The 20,592-nt window shown below is 44.1% G+C and overlaps 2 protein-coding genes across 2 annotated transcripts in view; both read left to right on the plus strand.

Moving 5' to 3' along the window:
* mbtps2 (membrane-bound transcription factor peptidase, site 2) overlaps window positions 1–13,595 on the plus strand; it is a 56,999-nt gene extending 43,404 nt beyond the window's left edge. The window contains exon 11 of the mRNA XM_046355384.1: window positions 12,843–13,595. Coding sequence (XP_046211340.1) covers window positions 12,843–13,065 — 223 coding nt within the window. The 3' untranslated portion in view covers window positions 13,066–13,595. The remainder of the gene's footprint in view (window positions 1–12,842) is intronic.
* Window positions 13,596–18,198: 4,603 nt separating this feature from the next.
* The window catches only part of phex (phosphate regulating endopeptidase homolog, X-linked), a 37,681-nt gene continuing 35,287 nt past the window's right edge, over window positions 18,199–20,592 (plus strand). The window contains exons 1-5 of the mRNA XM_046355385.1: window positions 18,199–18,516; window positions 19,619–19,675; window positions 19,745–19,906; window positions 19,989–20,072; window positions 20,187–20,413. Coding sequence (XP_046211341.1) covers window positions 18,393–18,516; window positions 19,619–19,675; window positions 19,745–19,906; window positions 19,989–20,072; window positions 20,187–20,413 — 654 coding nt within the window. The 5' untranslated portion in view covers window positions 18,199–18,392. The remainder of the gene's footprint in view (window positions 18,517–19,618; window positions 19,676–19,744; window positions 19,907–19,988; window positions 20,073–20,186; window positions 20,414–20,592) is intronic.

The raw sequence follows: 20,592 nt of genomic DNA on the forward strand, positions 1-20,592 counted from the left end.
GGAAATTGAGCTCAGGTGCATCCTGTTTCCATGGATCTTCCTTGATGTTTCTACAACTTGATTAGAGTCCACTGTGTTAGCAATTCTATAGGATGAGAGACTGCAGATTATTTCAAACAACACTTTATTATAAGATTTGCAAAAATGGAGAATCAACCATCCACTCAACAGTGCATGGTTGAAAATCTCAAACTGTTTCGGTTCTTAGCTTTTATAAAGAAGCACATCATTTTTGTAAATGTGACATTCAACATATTGTGTGTAAATTGCAATTAGTTGTCTATGCAGATTTAAGATAGCACAAGGTTGATAGACGGATGAGCCTTCGCGCTAACTGCGTACACAACAACACATGCTATAATGCGCACCTTTCTGTAAGTTTCCATACATGTGACTTTCTGTAGATGGTAAACCCATGGGATGTCACATGCTGCGGTCCCACCCGAGCGGACCTTAGCTTTACGCCCAGTCTGATGACGTAAGTCACACAGACAACTTTGTATCAGGTTAGGAAAAACACTAGCATATAACGAGACAATTCTTTATACATTAAAACATAGGATAGCATGACTAATTATGTAATTTCCCATGACATTTCTTCCCTTTTTAAGACTCTCAACCTAATAGAACATGACTTACAAGCGTTAACACTAAACAAGCGTTAACACTAAACAAGCGTTAACACTAAACAAGCGTTAACACTAAACAAGCGTTAACACTAAACAAGCGTTAACATTAAACAAGCGTTAACACTAAACAAGCGTTAACATTAAACAAGCGTTAACATTAAACAAGCGTTAACACTAAACAAGCGTTAACACTAAGCAAGCGTTAACACTAAGCAAGCGTTAACACTAAGCAAGCGTTAACACTAAGCAAGCGTTAACACTAAGCAAGCGTTAACACTAAGCAAGCGTTAACACTAAACAAGCGTTAACACTAAACAAGCGTTAACACTAAACAAGCGTTAACACTAAACAAGCGTTAACACTAAACAAGCGTTAACACGTGGGAAAAGGAAATACTTTCTTACACTTAGTATATTACAATTGTCATTGAGTTTCAACCCTTTACATTCTCAGAAGGGGGAAAGGAATGTATGAATTTAAACATCAGTACATACTTTTTCACCACACACAAGGCAATAGTTTCGTTGAGACTGTCCATATAGCCACAGGGTCACCATGACGGTAGGGCCTTAACTCTACCGTGGGAACATTATTCACCCCTGCCGTGAGCATGGTGCACCATTAACTTAATGTTTTTTAACTCGATGTTATGGATTATAATCAGACCTGTAATCAGACAGGAAGTAAATCAGGTAAATAGGGTTCTGAGGCCTCTCCTTCAGCGGTCAGTAATGGCATGGCAAGAATAGTTTCAACGGCTTTGCTGCACAATTTCTTAACACAATAAATATTATTTAAAAAAATTATAACTGAACCCATCCAAATGGATTCCAATCACCACTGAGCTCTTTCAGATGCTCCACTACAATAGTCATGTTACCCATTTGGCACACTCTTATGCAAAAAGTCTGTCTGCGTATGTACTTAACTTCCGGCTACAAAAACATTTGCACATAGAATGATTTATCTAACGGTTAAGATGTTAGTCACTAATGCTAGTCCACTTTCATAGTTATAAACATACTAAAACATGTTCAAGCCAATTGTACTATGTCATCCAGAAATCCATGTTTTGCTGCATTTTAAACCTCTTTGGGATAGTGTTTTCACGTCTGGATGAAAAACGTGCCCAAAGTAAACTGCCTGCTACTCAGGCCCAGAAGCTAGGATATGTATATAATTTTTTTTCCACCTTTATTTAACCAGGTACGCCAGTTGAGAACAAGTTCTCATGTACAACTGCGACCTGGCCAAGATAAAGCATAGCAGTGTGAACAGACAGCAACACAGAGTTACACATGGAGTAAACAATAAACAAGTCAATAACACTATTTTTTTTAAATAAGGAAGTCTATATACATTGTGTGCAAAAGGCATGAGGAGGTAGGCAAATAATTACAATTTAGCAGATTAACACTGGAGTGATAAATGATCAGATGATCATGTACAGGTAGAGATACTGGTGTGCAACAGAGCAGAAAAATAAATTTATAAAAACAGTATGGGGATGAGGTAGGTAAATTGGGTGGGCTATTTACCGATGGACTATGAACAGCAGCAGCGATCGGTTAGCTGCTCAGATAGCAGATGTTTGAAGTTGGTGAGGGAGATAAGTCTCCAACTTCAAGGATTTTTGCAATTCGTTCCAGTCACAGGCAATAGAGAACTGGAAGGAAAGGTGGCCAAAGGAGGTGTTGGCTTTAGGGATGATCAGTGAGATACAGTCAATCACCACCTTCCGGAGACACCTGAAACCCCACCTCTTTAAGGAATACCTAGGATAGGTTAAGTAATCCCTCTCACCCCACCCCCCCTAAGTTTTAGATGCACTATTGTTAAGTGACTGTCCCACTGGATGTCATAAGGTGAATGCACCAATTTGTAAGTCGCTCTGGATAAGAGCGTCTGCTAAATGACTTAAATGTAAATGTAATACACCTGCTGGAGCGCGTGCTACGGATTGGTGTTGCCATCATGACCAGTGAACTGACATAAGGTGGAGCTTTACCTAGCTTTGACTTGTGGATGACCTGGAGCCAGTGGGTCTGGCGACGAGGGCGAGGGCCAGCCGACTAGAGCATACAGGTCGCAGTGGTGGGTGGTATAAGGTGCTTTAGTAACAAAGCGGATGGCACTGTGATAAACTGCATCCAGTTTGCTGAGTAGAGTATTGGAAGCCATTTTGTAGATGACATCGCCGAAGTCGAGGATTGGTAGGATAGTCAGTTTTACTAGGGTAAGTTTGGTGGCGTGAGTGAAGGAGGCTTTGTTGCGAACCGAGTAGTGATGAGTAGTGATGCTAGTCGGGCGGATGGATGCAGGCAGTGATCGGTTGAAGAGCATGCATTTAGTTTTACTAGCATTTTAAGAGCAGTTGGAGGCCACGGAAGGAGTGTTGTATGGCATTCATCTGGAGGTTTGTTATCCTCTCTGGGGTAGGCGGGACACTTGCGTCCCACATGGCCAATAGCCAGGGAAAATGCAGAGCGCCAAATTCAAATACATTTCTGTAAAAATCAATCTTTCATTAAATTACACATGCAAGATAGCAAATTAAAGCTACACTCGTTGTGAATCCAGCTAACATGTCAGATTTCAAAAAGGCTTTTCGGCGAAAGCATAAGTTGCTATTATCTGATGATGGCACAACAGTAAACAATGAGAGAGTAGCATATTTCAACTCTGCAGGTGCAACACAAAACGCAGAAATAAAATATAAATCATGCCTTACCTTTGAGCTTCTTTTGTTGGCACTCCAATATGTCCCACAAATGGTTCTTTTGTTCGATTAATTCCGTGGATATATCCAAAATGTCTTTTATTTTTTATTTTTTTTACAAACTACTTTTGTAATACAACTTTAGGTATTTGTAAACGTATATAATCGATCACATTAAAGACGGGATGATCTGTGTTCAATACAGGAGCAAAACAAACGCTACTTTTCTGGTTACGCGCCTCTATCAAAAGGTACACATGAAGTGACGTTCGTTCTGAGCTATGGTACTTCTTCATTACGCAAAGGAAAAACCTCAACCAATTTCTACAAACTGGTGACATTCAGTGGAATCGGTAGGAACTGCAGGAAAGTCGATTAGAATTCTGGATTCCCCATGAAAGCTTATAGAAAAGACAGTGACCTCCAAAAGAAAGATCTGAATGGTTTGTCCACTGGGTTTTGCCTGCTAAATAAGTTATGTTATACTCCCAGACTTGATTCCAACAGTTTTAGAACCTTCAGTGTTTTCTATCCAAAACTAATAATACTATTCATATATTAGGATTTGGGACAGAGTAGGAGGCAGTTCAGTTTGGGCACGCTATTAATCCACAAGTGAAAATGCTGCCCCCTACCCCAAACAGGTTAACACAGTGTCCAAAGAAGGGCTAGATATATACATAATGGTGTCGTCTGCATATATACAGACGAGTTGGACTGAGAATTGAACCCTGTGGCACCCCCATATAGACTGTCAGAGGTCCGGACAACAGGTCCGGACAACAGGCCCTCCGATTTGACACAGAAGTAGTTGGTGAACCTGGCAAGGCAGTCATTTGAGACACCAAGCTATTGAGTCTGCAGATAAGAATGCGGTGATTAACAAAGTCAAAAGCTTTGGCCAGGTCGATGAAGACAGCTGCACAGTACGGTCTTTCATCAATGGCAGTTATATCGTTTTAGACCTGAGGTGCACCCATGACCAGCTCAGAAACCAGATTGCATAGCGGAGATGGAACGGTGGGATTTTAAAGGGTCGGTGATCTGTTTTGTTAACTTGGCTTTCGAAGACTTTAGAGAGGCAGGGCAGGATGGATATAGGTCTGTAACAGTTTGGTCTAGAGTATCTCCCCCTTTGAAGAGGGGGATGACTGTTGCAGCTTTCCAATCTTTAGGTATCTCAGATGATACGAAAGAGAGGTTGAACAGGTGTCTAGCCCGGCTTATTTATTTGGGAATTAGAAGATGCAAATTTCTTTTGGAAAATCTAGCCATAGCTTTCCTGACTGACTGTGTATATTGGTTCCTGACTTCCCTGAAAATGTGCATATTGTGGGGGCTATTCGATGCTAATGCAGTAGGCAACAGGATGTTTTTGTGCTGGTCATGTCAGGAGGGAACCAGGGGCCTATATCTATTCTTAGTTCAACATTTTTTGAAAGGGGCATGCTTATTTAAGATGTTGAGGAAAGCACTTTGAAAGAACAACCAGGCATCCTCTACTGATGGGATGAGGTCAATATCCTTCCAGGATACCATGGCCAGGTCGTCTAGAGAGGCCTGCTCGCTGAAGTGCTTTAGGGAGCATTTGATAGTGATGAGGGGTGGTCTATAACAAGCGGCAACAGTGGGAGACTTATTTCTGGACAGCTGGATTTTTTGGGGCACAGACCTGGATACTAAGGTGGGGTTTCAGGTGTCTCCGGAAAGTGGTGATTGACTCCGCTGTCCTGGCATCGTGAGGGAGTTTGTTCCACCATTGGGGGGCCAGAGCAGCGAACAGTTTTGACTGGGCTGAGCGGGAGCTGTACTTCCTCAGTGGTACATTTACATTTAAGTCATTTAGCAGACGCTCTTATCCAGAGCGACTTACAAATTGGTGCATTCACCTTATGACATCCAGTGGAACAGTCACTTTACAATAGTGCATCTAAAACTTAAGGGGGGGGGTGAGAGGGATTACTTATCCTATCCTAGGTATTCCTTAAAGAGGTGGGGTTTCAGGTGTCTCCGGAAGGTGGTGATTGACTCCGCTGTCCTGGCGTCGTGAGGGAGTTTGTTCCACCATTGGGGGGCCAGGGCAGCGAACAGTTTTGACTGGGCTGAGCGGGAGCTGTACTTCCTCAGTGGTAGGGAGGCGAGCAGGCCAGAGGTGGATGAACGCAGTGCCCTTGTTTGGGTGTAGGGCCTGATCAGAGCCTGGAGGTACTGAGGTGCCGTTCCCCTCACAGCTCCGTAGGCAAGCACCATGGTCTTGTAGCGGATGCGAGCTTCAACTGGAAGCCAGTGGAGAGAACGGAGGAGCGGGGTGACGTGAGAGAACTTGGGAAGGTTGAACACCAGACGGGCTGCGGCGTTCTGGATGAGTTGAAGGGGTTTAATGGCACAGGCAGGGAGCCCAGCCAACAGCGAGTTGCAGTAATCCAGACGGGAGATGACAAGTGCCTGGATTAGGACCTGCGCCGCTTCCTGTGTGAGGCAGGGTCGTACTCTGCGGATGTTGTAGAGCATTAACCTACAGGAACGGGCCACCGCCTTGATGTTGCTTGAGAACGACAGGGTGTTGTCCAGGATCAAGCCAAGGTTCTTAGCGCTTTGGGAGGAGGACACAATGGAGTTGTCAACCGTGATGGCGAGATCATGGAACGGGCAGTCCTTCCTGGGGAGGAAGAGCAGCGCCGTCTTGCCGAGGTTCAGCTTGAGGTGGTGATCCGTCATCCACACTGATATGTCTGCCAGACATGCAGAGATGCGATTCGCCACCTGGTCATCAGAAGGGGGAAAGGAGAAGATCAATTGTGTGTCGTCTGCATAGCAATGATAGGAGAGACCATGTGAGGTTATGACAGAGCCAAGTGACTTGGTGTATAGCGAGAATAGGAGAGGGCCTAGAACAGAGCCCTGGGGGACACCAGTGGTGAGAGCGCGTGGTGAGGAGACAGATTCTCGCCACTGCCACCTGGTAGGAGCGACCTGTCAGGTAGGACGCAATCCAAGCGTGGGCCGCGCCGGAGATGCCCAACTCGGAGAGGGTGGAGAGGAGGATCTGATGGTTCACAGTATCGAAGGCAGCCGATAGATATAGAAGGATGAGAGCAGAGGAGAGAGAGTTAGCTTTAGCAGTGCGGAGCGCCTCCGTGATACAGAGGAGAGCGGTCTCAGTTGAATGACTAGTCTTGAAACCTGACTGATTTGGATCAAGAAGGTCATTCAGAGAGAGATAGCGGGAGAAGGACGGCACGTTCAAGAGTTTTGGAGAGAAAAGAAAGAAGGGATACTGGTCTGTAATTGTTGACATCGGAGGGATCGAGTGTAGGTTTTTTCAGAAGGGGTGCAACTCTCGCTCTCTTGAAGACGGAAGGGACGTAGCCAGCGGTCAGGGATGAGTTGATGAGCGAGGTGAGGTAAGGGAGAAGGTCTCCGGAAATGGTCTGGAGAAGAGAGGAGGGGATAGGGTCAAGCGGGCAGGTTGTTGGGCGGCCGGCCGTCACAAGACGCGAGATTTCATCTGGAGAGAGAGGGGAGAAAGAGGTTAGAGCACAGGGTAGGGCAGTGTGAGCAGAACCAGAGGTGTCGTTTGACTTAGCAAACGAGGATCGGATGTCGTCAACCTTCTTTTCAAAATGGTTGACGAAGTCATCTGCAGAGAGGGAGGAGGGGGGGGGGGGATTCAGGAGGGAGTAGAAGGTGGCAAAGAGCTTCCTAGGGTTAGAGGGAGATGCTTGGAATTTAGAGTGGTAGAAAGTGGCTTTAGCAGCAGAGACAGAGGAGGAAAATGTAGAGAGGAGGGATGCCAGGTCCGCAGGGAGGCGAGTTTTCCTCCATTTCCGCTCGGCTGCCCGGAGCCCTGTTCTGTGAGCTCGCAATGAGTCATCGAGCCACGGAGCGGGAGGGGAGGACCGAGCCGGCCTGGAGGATTACGTTGACAGACCAGTCGTGATGGATCGGCGGGGCTCCGTGTCGACAATAAAGGGCCCAGGCCAATTGGCAAAAGAGGTATTGTAGCCTAAAAATTAGCTGGTATACTCCGTCGGCTGACCGGGAGATGGGCCTAGCTCAAGGCTAACTGGTGCTTGCTTCGGGACAGAGGCATTGGCTAACAGTATCGACTCGGTTGCAGCTAGCTAGCTGCGATGTAATGGTGCAGAGCTTGCGGCAGGAATCCGGGGATGTGATGGAGAAAAGCAGATAAGCTCTGGGTTGATATTTTGTGCCTTTGCAGACTAGCCAAGCTAAAGCTGGCTAGTGTCCGAGCTAAAGGTGAAGACCGCTAGCAGTGGCAAACAATGACTTTTAGCTAGTAACTAGTTTGCTGGCTAGCTTCTGATGGAGGTTCCAGTTATAAGGTATAGAAAAATAGCAGATCCGTACCACATTGGGTGAGGCGGGTTGCAGGAAAGTAAGTAGATGGAAAGTGAGATTAAAATATATACGAAAAACAGATAACAATAACAAATCAAATTTAGAATGACAACAACATAAGGAAATAATTGTATCCCATAAGGTAATGGTAAAATACACTAAAGACAGGTGTCCCTCAGGGCAGCAGGCTCTCTCCTTCTCGTGTTCTGAATCACACATAGGACTATTGCTAATTTATGAACTTCTTCCTAATTATTAGTGTTTACATAGCCCATTTAAATGTCACCCAATGTCCTCAGTCTTTCTAGTGCGTGTGTTCAGGCCTCATCAGGAAGTCAGAACAGAGGTCATTCAACCCCATTAAGTATTTCCTTTCCCTGTTCCAAACTCATTTCAAACCTTTCAAATATTTCCGTAATTCTGCTTACCTGGTTTACAAACAAATTAAAAAGACCCCACACAATAAATCAAAAATGGTATTAAGACCACTTCACCAATATTCACAGGTGAGTTGTGTGTGATAAAACGTAGGGCAAAAATAAAGAAACCAATGGCCAGGCCTTCGTTATGTTTTTTTCCACGACACCACCTGTGGTAAATTCAATTGATTGAACATGATTTGGAAAGACCTGTCTATATAAGGTCCCTCAGTTGCACTGTCAAGTCAGAGCAAAAACCAAACTATGAGGTCGATGGAGTTGTCCATAGAGATTGTGTCATTGAAGGTCCTGAAGAAAACAGTTGCATCCATCATTCTTAAATGGAAGAAGTTTAGAAGCACCAAGACTCTTCCTAGTGCTGATGGAGCAATCAAGGAAGAAGGGCCTTGTCAGGCAGGTGACCAAGAACCTGATGGTCACTCTGACAGAGCTCCAGAGTTCCTCTGTGGAGATGGTTGTCCTCCTGGAAGGTTCTCCCATCTCTGCAGCACTCCGCCAATCAGGCCTTTATGGTAGAATGGTCAGACGGAAGCCACTGCTCATTAAAATGCACATGACATGAAGGCACAAAGGACTCTCAGACCATGAGAAACAAGATTATCTGGTCTGATGAAACTAAGATTGAGCTCTTTGGCCTGATTGCCACGTCACGTCTGGAGGAAACCTGGCACCATCCTTACGGTGAAGCATGGTGGTGGTAGCATAATGCTATGGGGATGTTTTGTGGCAGGGACTGGGAGACTTGTCAGGATCGAGGGAAAGATGAACGTAGCAAAGTACAGAGAGAGAGATCCTTGATGAAAACCTTCTCCAGAGAGCTCAGACTGGGCCAAGGTTCACCTTCCAACAGGACAACAACCTTAAGCACACAGCCAAGACAAATCAAGAGTTGCTTCGGGACAAGTCTCTGAATGTCCTTGAGTCGCCCGGCCACCACCATGCTTCCGGAGTGACCTGAAAATAGCTATGCAGCGACGCTCCCCATCCAACCTGACAAAACTTGAGAGGATCTGCAGAGAAGAATGGGAGAAACTCCCCCGTACGGGTGTGCCAAGCATGTAGCGTCATACCCAAGAAGACTCGAGGCTGTAATTCCTGCCAGAGGTGCTTTAACAAAGTACTGAGAAAAAGTCTGAATACTTATGTAAATGTGACATTTCCATTTTTAATTAATTTGCAAAAATTGTTTTTGCTTTTTCATTATGGGGTATTGTGTGTAGATTGAGGGGGGGACGTTTTAATCAATTTTAGAATAACGCTGTAATTAAACTAAATCTGGAAAAGGCAAGGGGTCTGATAACTTTCCGAATGCACTGTACTGTGGGGACGACTTCGTCGATGCACTTATTAATGAAGCCGGTGATTGATGTGGTAAACTCCAATGGCATCAGATGAATCCCGTAACATACTCCAATCTGTTATGGTCAGATTTGCCAAATGGAGGGAGAGGGAGAGCGTTGTATGCGTCTCTGTGTGTGGAGTAAATGTGATCTCGAGTTTTTTTCACTTTTAGTTGCACAGCTGACATGCTGGTGGAAGTTAACTGAAATCCATTTGACCTTTCCTGCATTAAAATCTCCGGACACTAGGAGTGCTGCCTCTGTGTGAGCATTTTCTTGTTTGCCTATGACCTTATACAGCTTGTTGAGTGTGGTTTTAGTGTCAGCATCGGTTTGTGGTGGTAAATAGCTCTTGGTAAATAGTCTTGAAGGGAGCTCATCCAGTTTATTCTCCAGTGATTACACATTCGCCAATAGAACTGAGGGTAGAGGTGGTTTATCTGCTCGCCAACGTAGTCTCGTCAGGTATCCCGTACGCCTGCCTCTATAACGCTGCCTCTTCCTTTTTCGAGTGTCGTGGATTTGGGTCTGGTCCAGGCAGTATGTACAGTGGTGTGCGAAAGTATTCACCCCCCTTGGCATTTTTCCTATTTTGTTGCCTTATAACCTGGAATTAAAGTTGATTTTTTTGGGGGGGGGGGGTGTATCATTTTATTTTCCCAACATGCCTACCACTTTGAAGATGCAAAATACTTTTTATTGTGAAATAACACAAAAAAACACAAAGAAGAGTCAATACTTTTTAGAGCCACCTTTTCGAAGCAATTACATTTGCAAGTCTCTTGAGGTATGTCTCTATAAGCTTGGCACATCTAGCCACTGGGATTTTTGTCCATTCTTCAAGGCAAAACTGCTCCAGCTCCTTCAAGTCAGATGGGTTCTGCTGGTGTACAGTTATCTTTAAGTTCTATCACAAATTCTCAATTGGTTTTAGGTCTAGGCCATTCCAAGACATTTAAATGTCTCCCCTTAAACCACTAGAGTGTTGCCTTAGCAGTATGCTTAGGGTCATTGTCCTGCTGGAAGGTGAAACTCCGTCTCAGTCCCAGTCTCAAATCTCTGGAAAACTGAAACCGGTTTCCCTCAAGAATTTCCCTCCCAGCTCTGTGGAGTGTACGACTTAACTTCTTATGAGCAGGTGGAACGGTAGCGTACCACCTGGCCAACATCCAGTGATATTGCAGAGCGTGAAATTCAAACTACAGAATTATAAATATTTAACTTTCATAAAATCACAAGTGTAATGCATCAAAATAAAGCTTAACTTCTTGATAATCCAGCCGCTGTGTCAGGTTTCAAAAGGGCTCTACGGCGAAAGCACTCCATGCGATTATCTGAGGACAGCACCCCGCATACAAAAGCATGAAACACATATTTCAACCAGGCAGGTGTGCCACGAAAGTCAGAAATTGCGATATAATAAATACCTTTTAATGATGTTCTTCTGTTGGCACTCCAAAAGGTCCCAGTTACATCACAAATAGTCCTTTTGTTCGATAATGGCCTTCTTTATATCATAAAAACTCAGTTTAGCTGGCACGCTTCAGTCAATAATCCACCCAGTTTCCCTCCATCAAAATGAATCCCAAACGTTACTAATAAACTTTTCCAAACAAGTCAAACAATGTTTATAATCAAACCTTGGGTACCCTAATAATAAACAAATAAACGATCAAATTTAAGACCGAGAATGGTTATTGTCTTTACTGGAGAAAAATACCAAAGAACGCGCTCTCTTCCACGCTTTTCGAAAAACTACAGCCAAAATGGGAGCCACCTAGAAAAGCCACAATTTCTGGCTCATTTTTCCAAAAACCAGCATGAAACTCTTTCTAAAGACTGTTGACATCTAGTGGAAGCCCTAGGAACTGCAATCTGGGAGAACTTCGCCTTGTAATAAAAGTGACAGCCATTGAAAACAGTGGTAGGCTGAAATGTTTGTTTTTTTGGGGATGGTTTGTCCTCTGGGTTTCACCTGCCATATCACTTCTGTTATACTCGACAATTTTAACAGTTTTAGAAACTTTAGTGTTTTCTATCCAAATCTACCAATTATATGCATATGCTAGCTTCTGGGTCTGAGTACCATGCAGTTTATTTTGGGCACGCTTTTAAATAGGATATGAAAATACTGCCCCCTACCCAAGAGAGTTTAAAGTGGTCCTATGGACAGATACTCCAATCTCCAGTGTGGAGCTTTGCAGCTCCTTCAGGGTTATCTTTGGTCTCTTTGTTGCCTCTGATTAATTCCCTCCTTGCCTGGTCCGTGAGATTTGGTGGGCGGCCCTCTCTTGGCAGGTTTGTTGTGGTGCCATATTCTTTCCATTTTATATTAATGGATTTAATGGTGCTCCGTGGGATGTTCAAAGTTTCTGATATTTTTTTAACCCAACCCTGATCTGTACTTCTCCACAACTTTGTCCCTGAACTGTTTGGAAAGCTCCTTGGTCTTCATGGTGCAACTTGCTTGGTTGTGTTGCAGACTCTGGGGCCTTTCAGAACAGGTGTGTATATACTGAGATCATGTGACACTTAGATTGCTCACAGGTGGACCTTATTTAACTAATTATGTGATTTCTGAAGGTAATTGGTAGCACTAGATTTTATTTAGGGGCTTCATAGCAAAGGGGGTGAATACATATGCACACCACTTTTCCATTTTGTTTTCTATTTTATAATCAGGTAATTCTTTTCACTCCACCAATTTGGACTATTTTGTTTATGTCCATTTCATGAAATCCAAATAAAAATCCATTTAAATTACAGGTTGTAATGCATCAAAATAGGAAAAATGCCAAAGAGGATGAATACTTTTGCAAGGCACTGTACTTCACCCCTGACTCATTTCTGTACAGCACTTTGAGATATCAGCTGATGTACGAAGGGCTATATAAATAAATTTGATTTGATTTGATTTGAAGTAGAAAACCTCAACCAAATAGAGGTTAGTGATTGCTGTTCTGATGTTTCGCGCATATGAAAAGATGACTGAAACATGTACCAAAAAAGTTAAGATAAGAAGCCAAAAAAACACAAAAAATTACACAATTGTTCAGGAGCCCTTAAAACTGCTGCTAACTCGCTAGCAAGCCCATGCTAACTCGCTAGCAAGCCCATGCTAACTCGCTAGCAACCCCATGCTAACTCGCTAGCAACCCCATGCTAACTCGCTAGCAACCCCATGCTAACTCGCTAGCAACCTGTTAGGGTTGATCACAAGCCTCCTCCAGAACAGTAGGTAGCTAGAAAGGTTTGGAATTTGTGTAGTGTGTGTATATGTACTGTATATATCTTAACCCAGTGTGTGTACTGTCTATCTGTACTGTATATATCTTAACCCAGTGTTTATCAGATACGTTGTGTCCCTGTCTGGAGCGTTAGCCGTGGTCAACTCTGTTCCATGCTTCGCTCTCGATGGCCAATGGATGCTCTCCGCTCTGCTGGAGGCCACGCTGGTCACTGTGGTTACAGATCGGCAGCACCGGGAGCTGATTGGCTTTTTCCTGTTGCTGGGAGGAAGTGCTCTGCTGGCTGCTAATGTAGCGCTGGGGCTGTGGATGGTTACTGCCCGGTAACGGTAACTATGACTACAAACCACCACCAACGCCTCCATGGCAACCAACGCCAAGAGACTATCTCCCGGGGTGCTGTGCCGTGCCTCCGCACAAAGGCATTGTGGGTCTCTTCCTGCTCCTCTCTGAAAGACTCCAGTTCCCATCAGGCACTGCGGTGCACATGGTGACTAAGGGATGCTGGGGAAATGTTGTGTTCAGCTGCACCTTCTCTACTCTCTGGAATGTGTGTGTGTGTCGCGTCACAAGCGCTGTGAGGAGGTATGTGTTTCTGTTTTCTAGGGATTTCATGATACATTATTGTTTTATCTATTTGTCCCAACTCTTTCTGTCTGTCTGTCTCTCAATTTAATTTAATTCGAGGGCTTTATTGGCATGGGAAACATATGTTTACATTGCCAAAGCAACTGAAATTGATAATAAACAATAAAAATGAACAGTAAACATTATACTCACAGAAGTTGCAAAAGAAAGACATTTAAAATATATTGCTCTCTCCCAATTTCTCTGTGAAATAAAGAGGAATAATCTCACTGGAATTTTCAGTTCTTCATATTCCTGTGTGTGTGTGTGTGTGTGTGTGTGTGTGTGTGTGTGTGTGTGTGTGTGTGTGTGTGTGTGTGTGTGTGTGTGTGTGTGTGTGTGTGTGTGTGTGTGTGTGTGTGTGTGTGTGTGTGTGTGTGTGTGTGTGTGTGTGTGTGTGTGTGTGATAGTGTAATTTACTGGGGTGTGTATCCCACAGACAAATGTCAGTAAATACTGATTCTATTTCTGTCTAACCACAGAGATTCGTGTCTGTCTCCAGTCTGTGTGTTTAACTTTGTCATGATAACACACATCTAGTAGTGTATGTATGTGTTTCAGACAGTGAAGTGTGTAGGGGGATGGTGTATTTCCTTCAGAGTAATGACAGGCTGGATAGAGGTTTGTATAAACATGGGAGGGAGGGGTGAAAGAGTTCTCTGTATTCCGAACAACTGAAGGTGTTTTTGATGAGTGGTTTTGGTTGCAAGGGAAGTCATGTCTTTTTAAGGATACTGGCCCAGCGTTTTTAACTGCTGAACTTCCTGCTGCCCTCATGCAGAAATGGTCCCTTCTGTATTGTGTTTGTACTGTTAGTGTCTGTCGATGGTTAGACCAGTCACCTCTATCCTAAGGCTACACCACTCTGGTCTGTCTTTTCAGATCTGATTACGTTTGAGACCAGAACATCCCAGTGTCCAGAACAAGAAATAAAAAAAAATACATGCAAACACAGGGAGATGTCATGTTAATATGATTTGCAAATACCATGTTTCTCTATGACGCTACACACAAACACACTCACTGAAGGAAGACTGACACACTCACTGAAGGAAGACTGACACACTCACTGAAGGAAGACTGACACACTCACTGAAGGAAGACACACAAACACACTCACTGAAGGAAGACACACACACTGAAGACACAGACACTCACTGAAGACACACAGCCACTCACTGAAGGAAGACACACACACTGAAGACACAGACACTCACTGAAAGAAGACACACTCACTGAAGGAAGACACACTCACTGAAGGAAGACTGACACTCACTGAAGGAAGACAGACACACTCACTGAAGGAAGACTGACACTCACTGAAGGAAGACAGACAGACACACTCACTGAAGGAAGACAGACAGACACACTCACTGAAGGAAGACAGACAGACACACTCACTGAAGGAAGACAGACACTCACTGAAGGAAGACTGACACACTCACTGAAGGAAGACAGACAGACACTCACTGAAGGAAGACTGACACACTCACTGAAGGAAGACAGACACACTCACTGAAGGAAGACTGACACACTCACTGAAGGAAGACTGACACTCACTGAAGGAAGACAGACAGACACTCACTGAAGGAAGACAGACAGACACACTCACTGAAGGAAGACTGACACACTCACTGAAGGAAGACAGACACACTCACTGAAGGAAGACTGACACACTCACTGAAGGAAGACTGACACTCACTGAAGGAAGACAGACAGACACTCACTGAAGGAAGACAGACAGACACTCACTGAAGGAAGACAGACAGACACACTCACTGAAGGAAGACTGACACACTCACTGAAGGAAGACTGACACACTCAATGGAAGGAAGACAGACAGACACTCACTGAAGGAAGACACACAGACACTCACTGAAGGAAGACACACAGACACTCACTGAAGGAAGACTGACACACTCACTGAAGGAAGACTGACACACTCACTGAAGGAAGACACACTCACTGAAGGAAGACACACAGACACTCACTGAAGGAAGACAAAATCACTGAAGACACACAGACACTCACTGAAGGAAGACAGACAGACACACTGAAGGAAGATGGACAGACACACTCACTGAAGGAAGACTGACACACTCACTGAAGGAAGACAGACAGACACTCACTGAAGGAAGACTGACACTCACTGAAGGAAGACAGACAGACACTCACTGAAGGAAGACAGACACTCACTGAAGGAAGACACACACTCACTGAAGGAAGACAGACACGCTGTTAGAGATCAATTTATGCAACCCATCATCATTGGTGTGAGTATATGTGGGAGAGAGAAAGTGATTTAAAAATGCATATAACAGTAGAATGAACTGGAGAAGTGAATGTCTGTGAGAGTGAATACCTGTGTACAGAACAGAAATGCAAAAGTGTACAGTATGTCTACTTGTCTCTATTTGACCTATATCGACCACTTGGCCTCTCCAGTAGTGAACAGCCTTCAGACATATTGAATACAGGATCTAGAGGAGGTGTGTTCTTCCTGTCAGACATATTGAATACTGGATCTAGAGGAGGTGTGTTCTTCCTGTCAGACATATTGAATACTGGATCTAGAGGAGGTGTGTTCTTCCTGTCAGACATGGAGGAATGCCAAAGCTATTTTAAGTAGTTGTTTTCCCAGTGAGTAGTTAAGAGGAAGACATGTGGAATCCAGTGTTGTCCTATCAGAGAGGAATCAAAGGTTTGCTTTTTAGTTAGCTATGCGATAGTATTGTATGAGCAATGATGGGACCAGAGTTTTTATAATCAGGTCACATGGTGTAAAAACAACTCCTGGCCTTAGGGAGGATGAAAAGCCTGTCAAACTGCAACAACTTTGTACTTGTTCATATGAATTATATTTTATAGACGGACTAGGGGGGTTTCCTATACACAGAGAAAGCAACATGATTGGACAATAAAACTCACAGGGCTGATCTTGCTTTATATAGGATTGTATTGTGTAGTCATGCCCTGTGCAACTGTAGGCTTAATTAAACATGAACTCTGTCTGCTTTTGTGTTTATTGATTCATTGCAGTTAATCATTTAGGATTGAAAAGGTCTAGGTAGCCTAGACAGCCCAAGTGTGAAGAAATGACCAAATTTGATCTCACACGTTACCGATTTGGTTTACCCTGGCTAGAGGGACATATAATAGCTCTATTCCATGTAGCAGCTGCTGTTCTTAGTAGCAGTTGATAAGACTGAACTATTTGATTGTTTCCATGTAATCCAGCATGTCAGATGGCTGGTGTTTATGAATATACTGTAGGCTAATACATTTATGGAAGAGTTTTTGCTTGTGTCTGTCGGGAGTGATGCCTTATCACGCTGAATAAATACCTGAGGAATGTGGAGAGGACGCTTGGATGCGTTGTGACCTGTGATTTCCTTGAATCTGATAGGTCCGGACAGTGATGATTGGTCAAGACAAGAGCCTTCAGCACTATGATGTGAAGGGCAGAGATATTGTGTGCGAGTTGACAAATCTTCTGGCAAATTTGTCATAAGGTGAATGCACCAATTTGTAAGTTGCTCTGGATTAGAGCGTCTGCTAAATGACTTAAATGTAAATGTAAATGTAAATGTAAATCGGTCTACAAAACAGCTCTTTACTCATCATTTTGCGTAAACTAAATCAAACATGGGATTGGAAAGTGCTGATGCCGCCTCACCACACATTTTCTGGCAGCCCTGAATGGAATTGTTATAGACAAGTATGGGAGCGCAACTAAATTGCCTCAATTAGCTGTGCTACATTAGCTAGCTGACTACTGAAGCTAGCTGTGCTACATTAGCTAGCCGACTACTATAGCTAACTGACTACTGTAGCTAACTGACTCCTGAAGCTAGCTGGCTACTGAAGCTAGCTGGCTACTGAAGCTAGCTGACTCCTGAAGCTAGCTGACTCCTGAAGCTAGCTGGCTACTGAAGCTAGCTGGCTCCTGAAGCTAGCTGGCTACTGAAGCTAGCTGGCTACTGAAGCTAGCTGACTCCTGAAGCTAGCTGACTCCTGAAGCTAGCTGGCTACTGAAGCTAGCTAGCTTTTCTACAACGATTTGATGCAGTCAAGAAAGATACTACCAGATGGTATGATAGGACCTATGACAGCAACATGTTTGTCTAACTAGTGCAAGTCAGTTTGGCTACTTTCTCGCTCTTTCCCTCTGTCCCACACACACGCTGGCCCACACACAGACTGTCCCACACACAGACTGTCCCACACACAGACTGTCCCACACACGCTGGCCCACACACAGACTGTCCCACACACAGACTGTCCCACACACAGACTGTCCCACACACACGCTGGCCCACACACAGACTGTCCCACACACAGACTGTCCCACACACACGCTGGCCCACACACAGACTGTCCCACACACAGACTGTCCCACACACAGACTGTCCCACACACAGACTGTCCCACACACAGGCTGTCCCACACACAGGCTGTCCCACACACAGACTGTCCCACACACAGACTGTCCCACACACAGACTGTCCCACACACAGACTGTTCCATGGTTTCAGCAGAAGGTAATTGAGCTGTCTCTTGTAAGTATCTGAGGGTAGCATATAGGGAGGGGAAACGTGGGAAAGATAAAGAGAGGGAGGAGACAGAGGGAGGGAGGGGGAGTCCACTTTGAGCAGGAGAGTCAGACAGAAGTAGGTTGAACCACAGTTTGGAGAGGATTATGGCTAGAGAGAGAGAGATACGGAGACAGAGAGAGAGTGAGTTACAGAGAGAGAGACGGAGGCTGACATAGTGAGAGGGTGGGAGAGAGAGAGACATACGGACACAGAGCGAGAGGGAGGAAAGTAGAGACATACGGAGACCGACATAGTGAGAGGGTGGGAGAGACACAGAGAGGGAAGGAGAGAGAGACACAGAGAGGGAAGGAGAGAGAGACACAGAGAGGGAAGGAGGGAGAGACACAGAGGGCAAGGGAGAGAGATATAGATTTGTAGACCAAAGAGGTGGCTGAAAGTGAGGTAGTGTGAGCGTCTGTTTTGATTGGAGACATGGAGATGGAGCCTCTAAGTGTGTGTGTTTCTAAACCAGAACAAGGAAACAGTCGTGTCCTAAAGGCTGCGCTGGCCGCATGTGTGTGTTTCTGCATCGCTCTGCTGCTTGCTGTCATACTGGGTGAGTAGACTCACTACTGTTTTACACAGAGTTACACACACAACCTCTTTCCCTGAGTGAGTTTAGTCTTGAAAAAGCTGGTGTTGCAGTAACTGGAGTGGTTGAGGCGTGTGTTGCTGAGGGTGGGGTGGAAGTGGTAACTATTATGTCCATGTTATTGTATGAAGCCAACATTTTTGTGGTGAAATGTTGTTTTAATGATATATGTTTCTGTAGATACAGTACACACACTCCTGTATTTGGTCATTTGGTCATGCAAGTGAATAGACAATGGCTATTTTATTTACTTTGGTTCTTTTTAACGTCTGTGTGTGTGCGTGCGTGCGTGCGTGCGTGCGTGTGTGTGTAAGCTGTTTGGCATATGTGTTATTGAAATGGAGTCAGCTTTCTCCATGACACTCAAACCGTAAACAGCTGATGACTGCGTGAATGTCTGTGGGGGATTCCTTTGTAGGTCAGACGTACATACATACATACATACATACATACATACATACATACATACATACATACATACATACATACATACATACATACATACATACATACATACATACATACATACATACATACATACATACATACATACATACATACATACATACATACATACATACATACATACATACATACATACATACATACATACATACATACATACATACATACATACATACATACATACATACATACATACATACATACATACATACATACATACATACATACATACATACATACATACATACATACATACATACATACATACATACATACATACATACATACATACATACATACATACATACATACATACATACATACATACATACATACATACATACATACATACATACATACATACATACATACATACATACATACATACATACATACATACATACATACATACATACATACATACATACATACATACATACATACATACATACATACATACATACATACATACATACATACATACATACATACATACATACATACATACATACATACATACATACATACATACATACATACATACATACATACATACATACATACATATGTTGTAATCTTTATCAGGTCTCCTTTTCCTCAGTTTCCCAGAGAGCCAATCAGGATGTCTTCTGCTTAACTCCAGAATGTATTGAAGCAGGTAGGCTCCACCCACTTTACAGGATTGTTGCATGTAGAATGTTGCAATCAACTTGTAATGTGTGTGTAGCTGGTTCTATCCTCAGTAAGATGGACCGGGCTGTGTCTCCCTGTGACGACTTCTATGGGTTCTCCTGTGGTAGCTGGCTGAGAGACAACCCTATTCCTGAAGATTCCTCTTCTTACGGCGTCTACCCCTGGTTACGCCAACACGTTGATATCATACTCAAGGGTGAGAGAGAGAGAGATGAGCCCATACACACTCTCATACCCTGACTACACTTCCCCACCTCTAAATGTTGTCTGAGTTGTAGATTTGCTGGAGGCTCCATCAGACTCAGATGAGATAGAAGCTGTCAGGAAGGCCAAGGTCTTCTACCGCTCCTGTATGGACGAAGGTAACCTACAACCACACACACACATGAGGAAGCCGAGATGGGAGCTGAGGTTACATGAAAAGCATCACGTGCTATAGTGGTACAAAGTGTGTGTTTGTGTGTGTCTGTGTGTAGCTATATTGGAGAAAGTGGACAGTGGTCCTCTGTTGAAGCTTTTACAGCAGCCTGAGTTCCACTGGCCCGTCCTGGGGGAAGGGCTTGGGGGGGAGTGGCTCTGGTCACCAGGACGATGGGATCTGCTGCAGACATTGGCTCAGATTAGGAACCAACACAGCAAGAGTGTTCTGATTCGATTATACATCGCCCCAGATGACAAGAACTCCACCAACTACATAATTAAGGTGACCCCTCTGACTGAATGTGTGTGCATGCTTGTGTGTGTGCACAACCAAGACAGCTTCCAGGCTTCTGTAAACATAGATAGCATTAACTTCTTATCATGTAGTTGGACTAGGCCTTCTAATAACCTATTCTGTATCAGGACCAAGCATGGTATATCATACACTGCATTTGAGGAACA

The sequence above is a fragment of the Oncorhynchus gorbuscha genome, linkage group LG07 (assembly GCF_021184085.1).
Source record: "Oncorhynchus gorbuscha isolate QuinsamMale2020 ecotype Even-year linkage group LG07, OgorEven_v1.0, whole genome shotgun sequence".
In the NCBI taxonomy this organism is placed as follows: domain Eukaryota; kingdom Metazoa; phylum Chordata; class Actinopteri; order Salmoniformes; family Salmonidae; genus Oncorhynchus; species Oncorhynchus gorbuscha.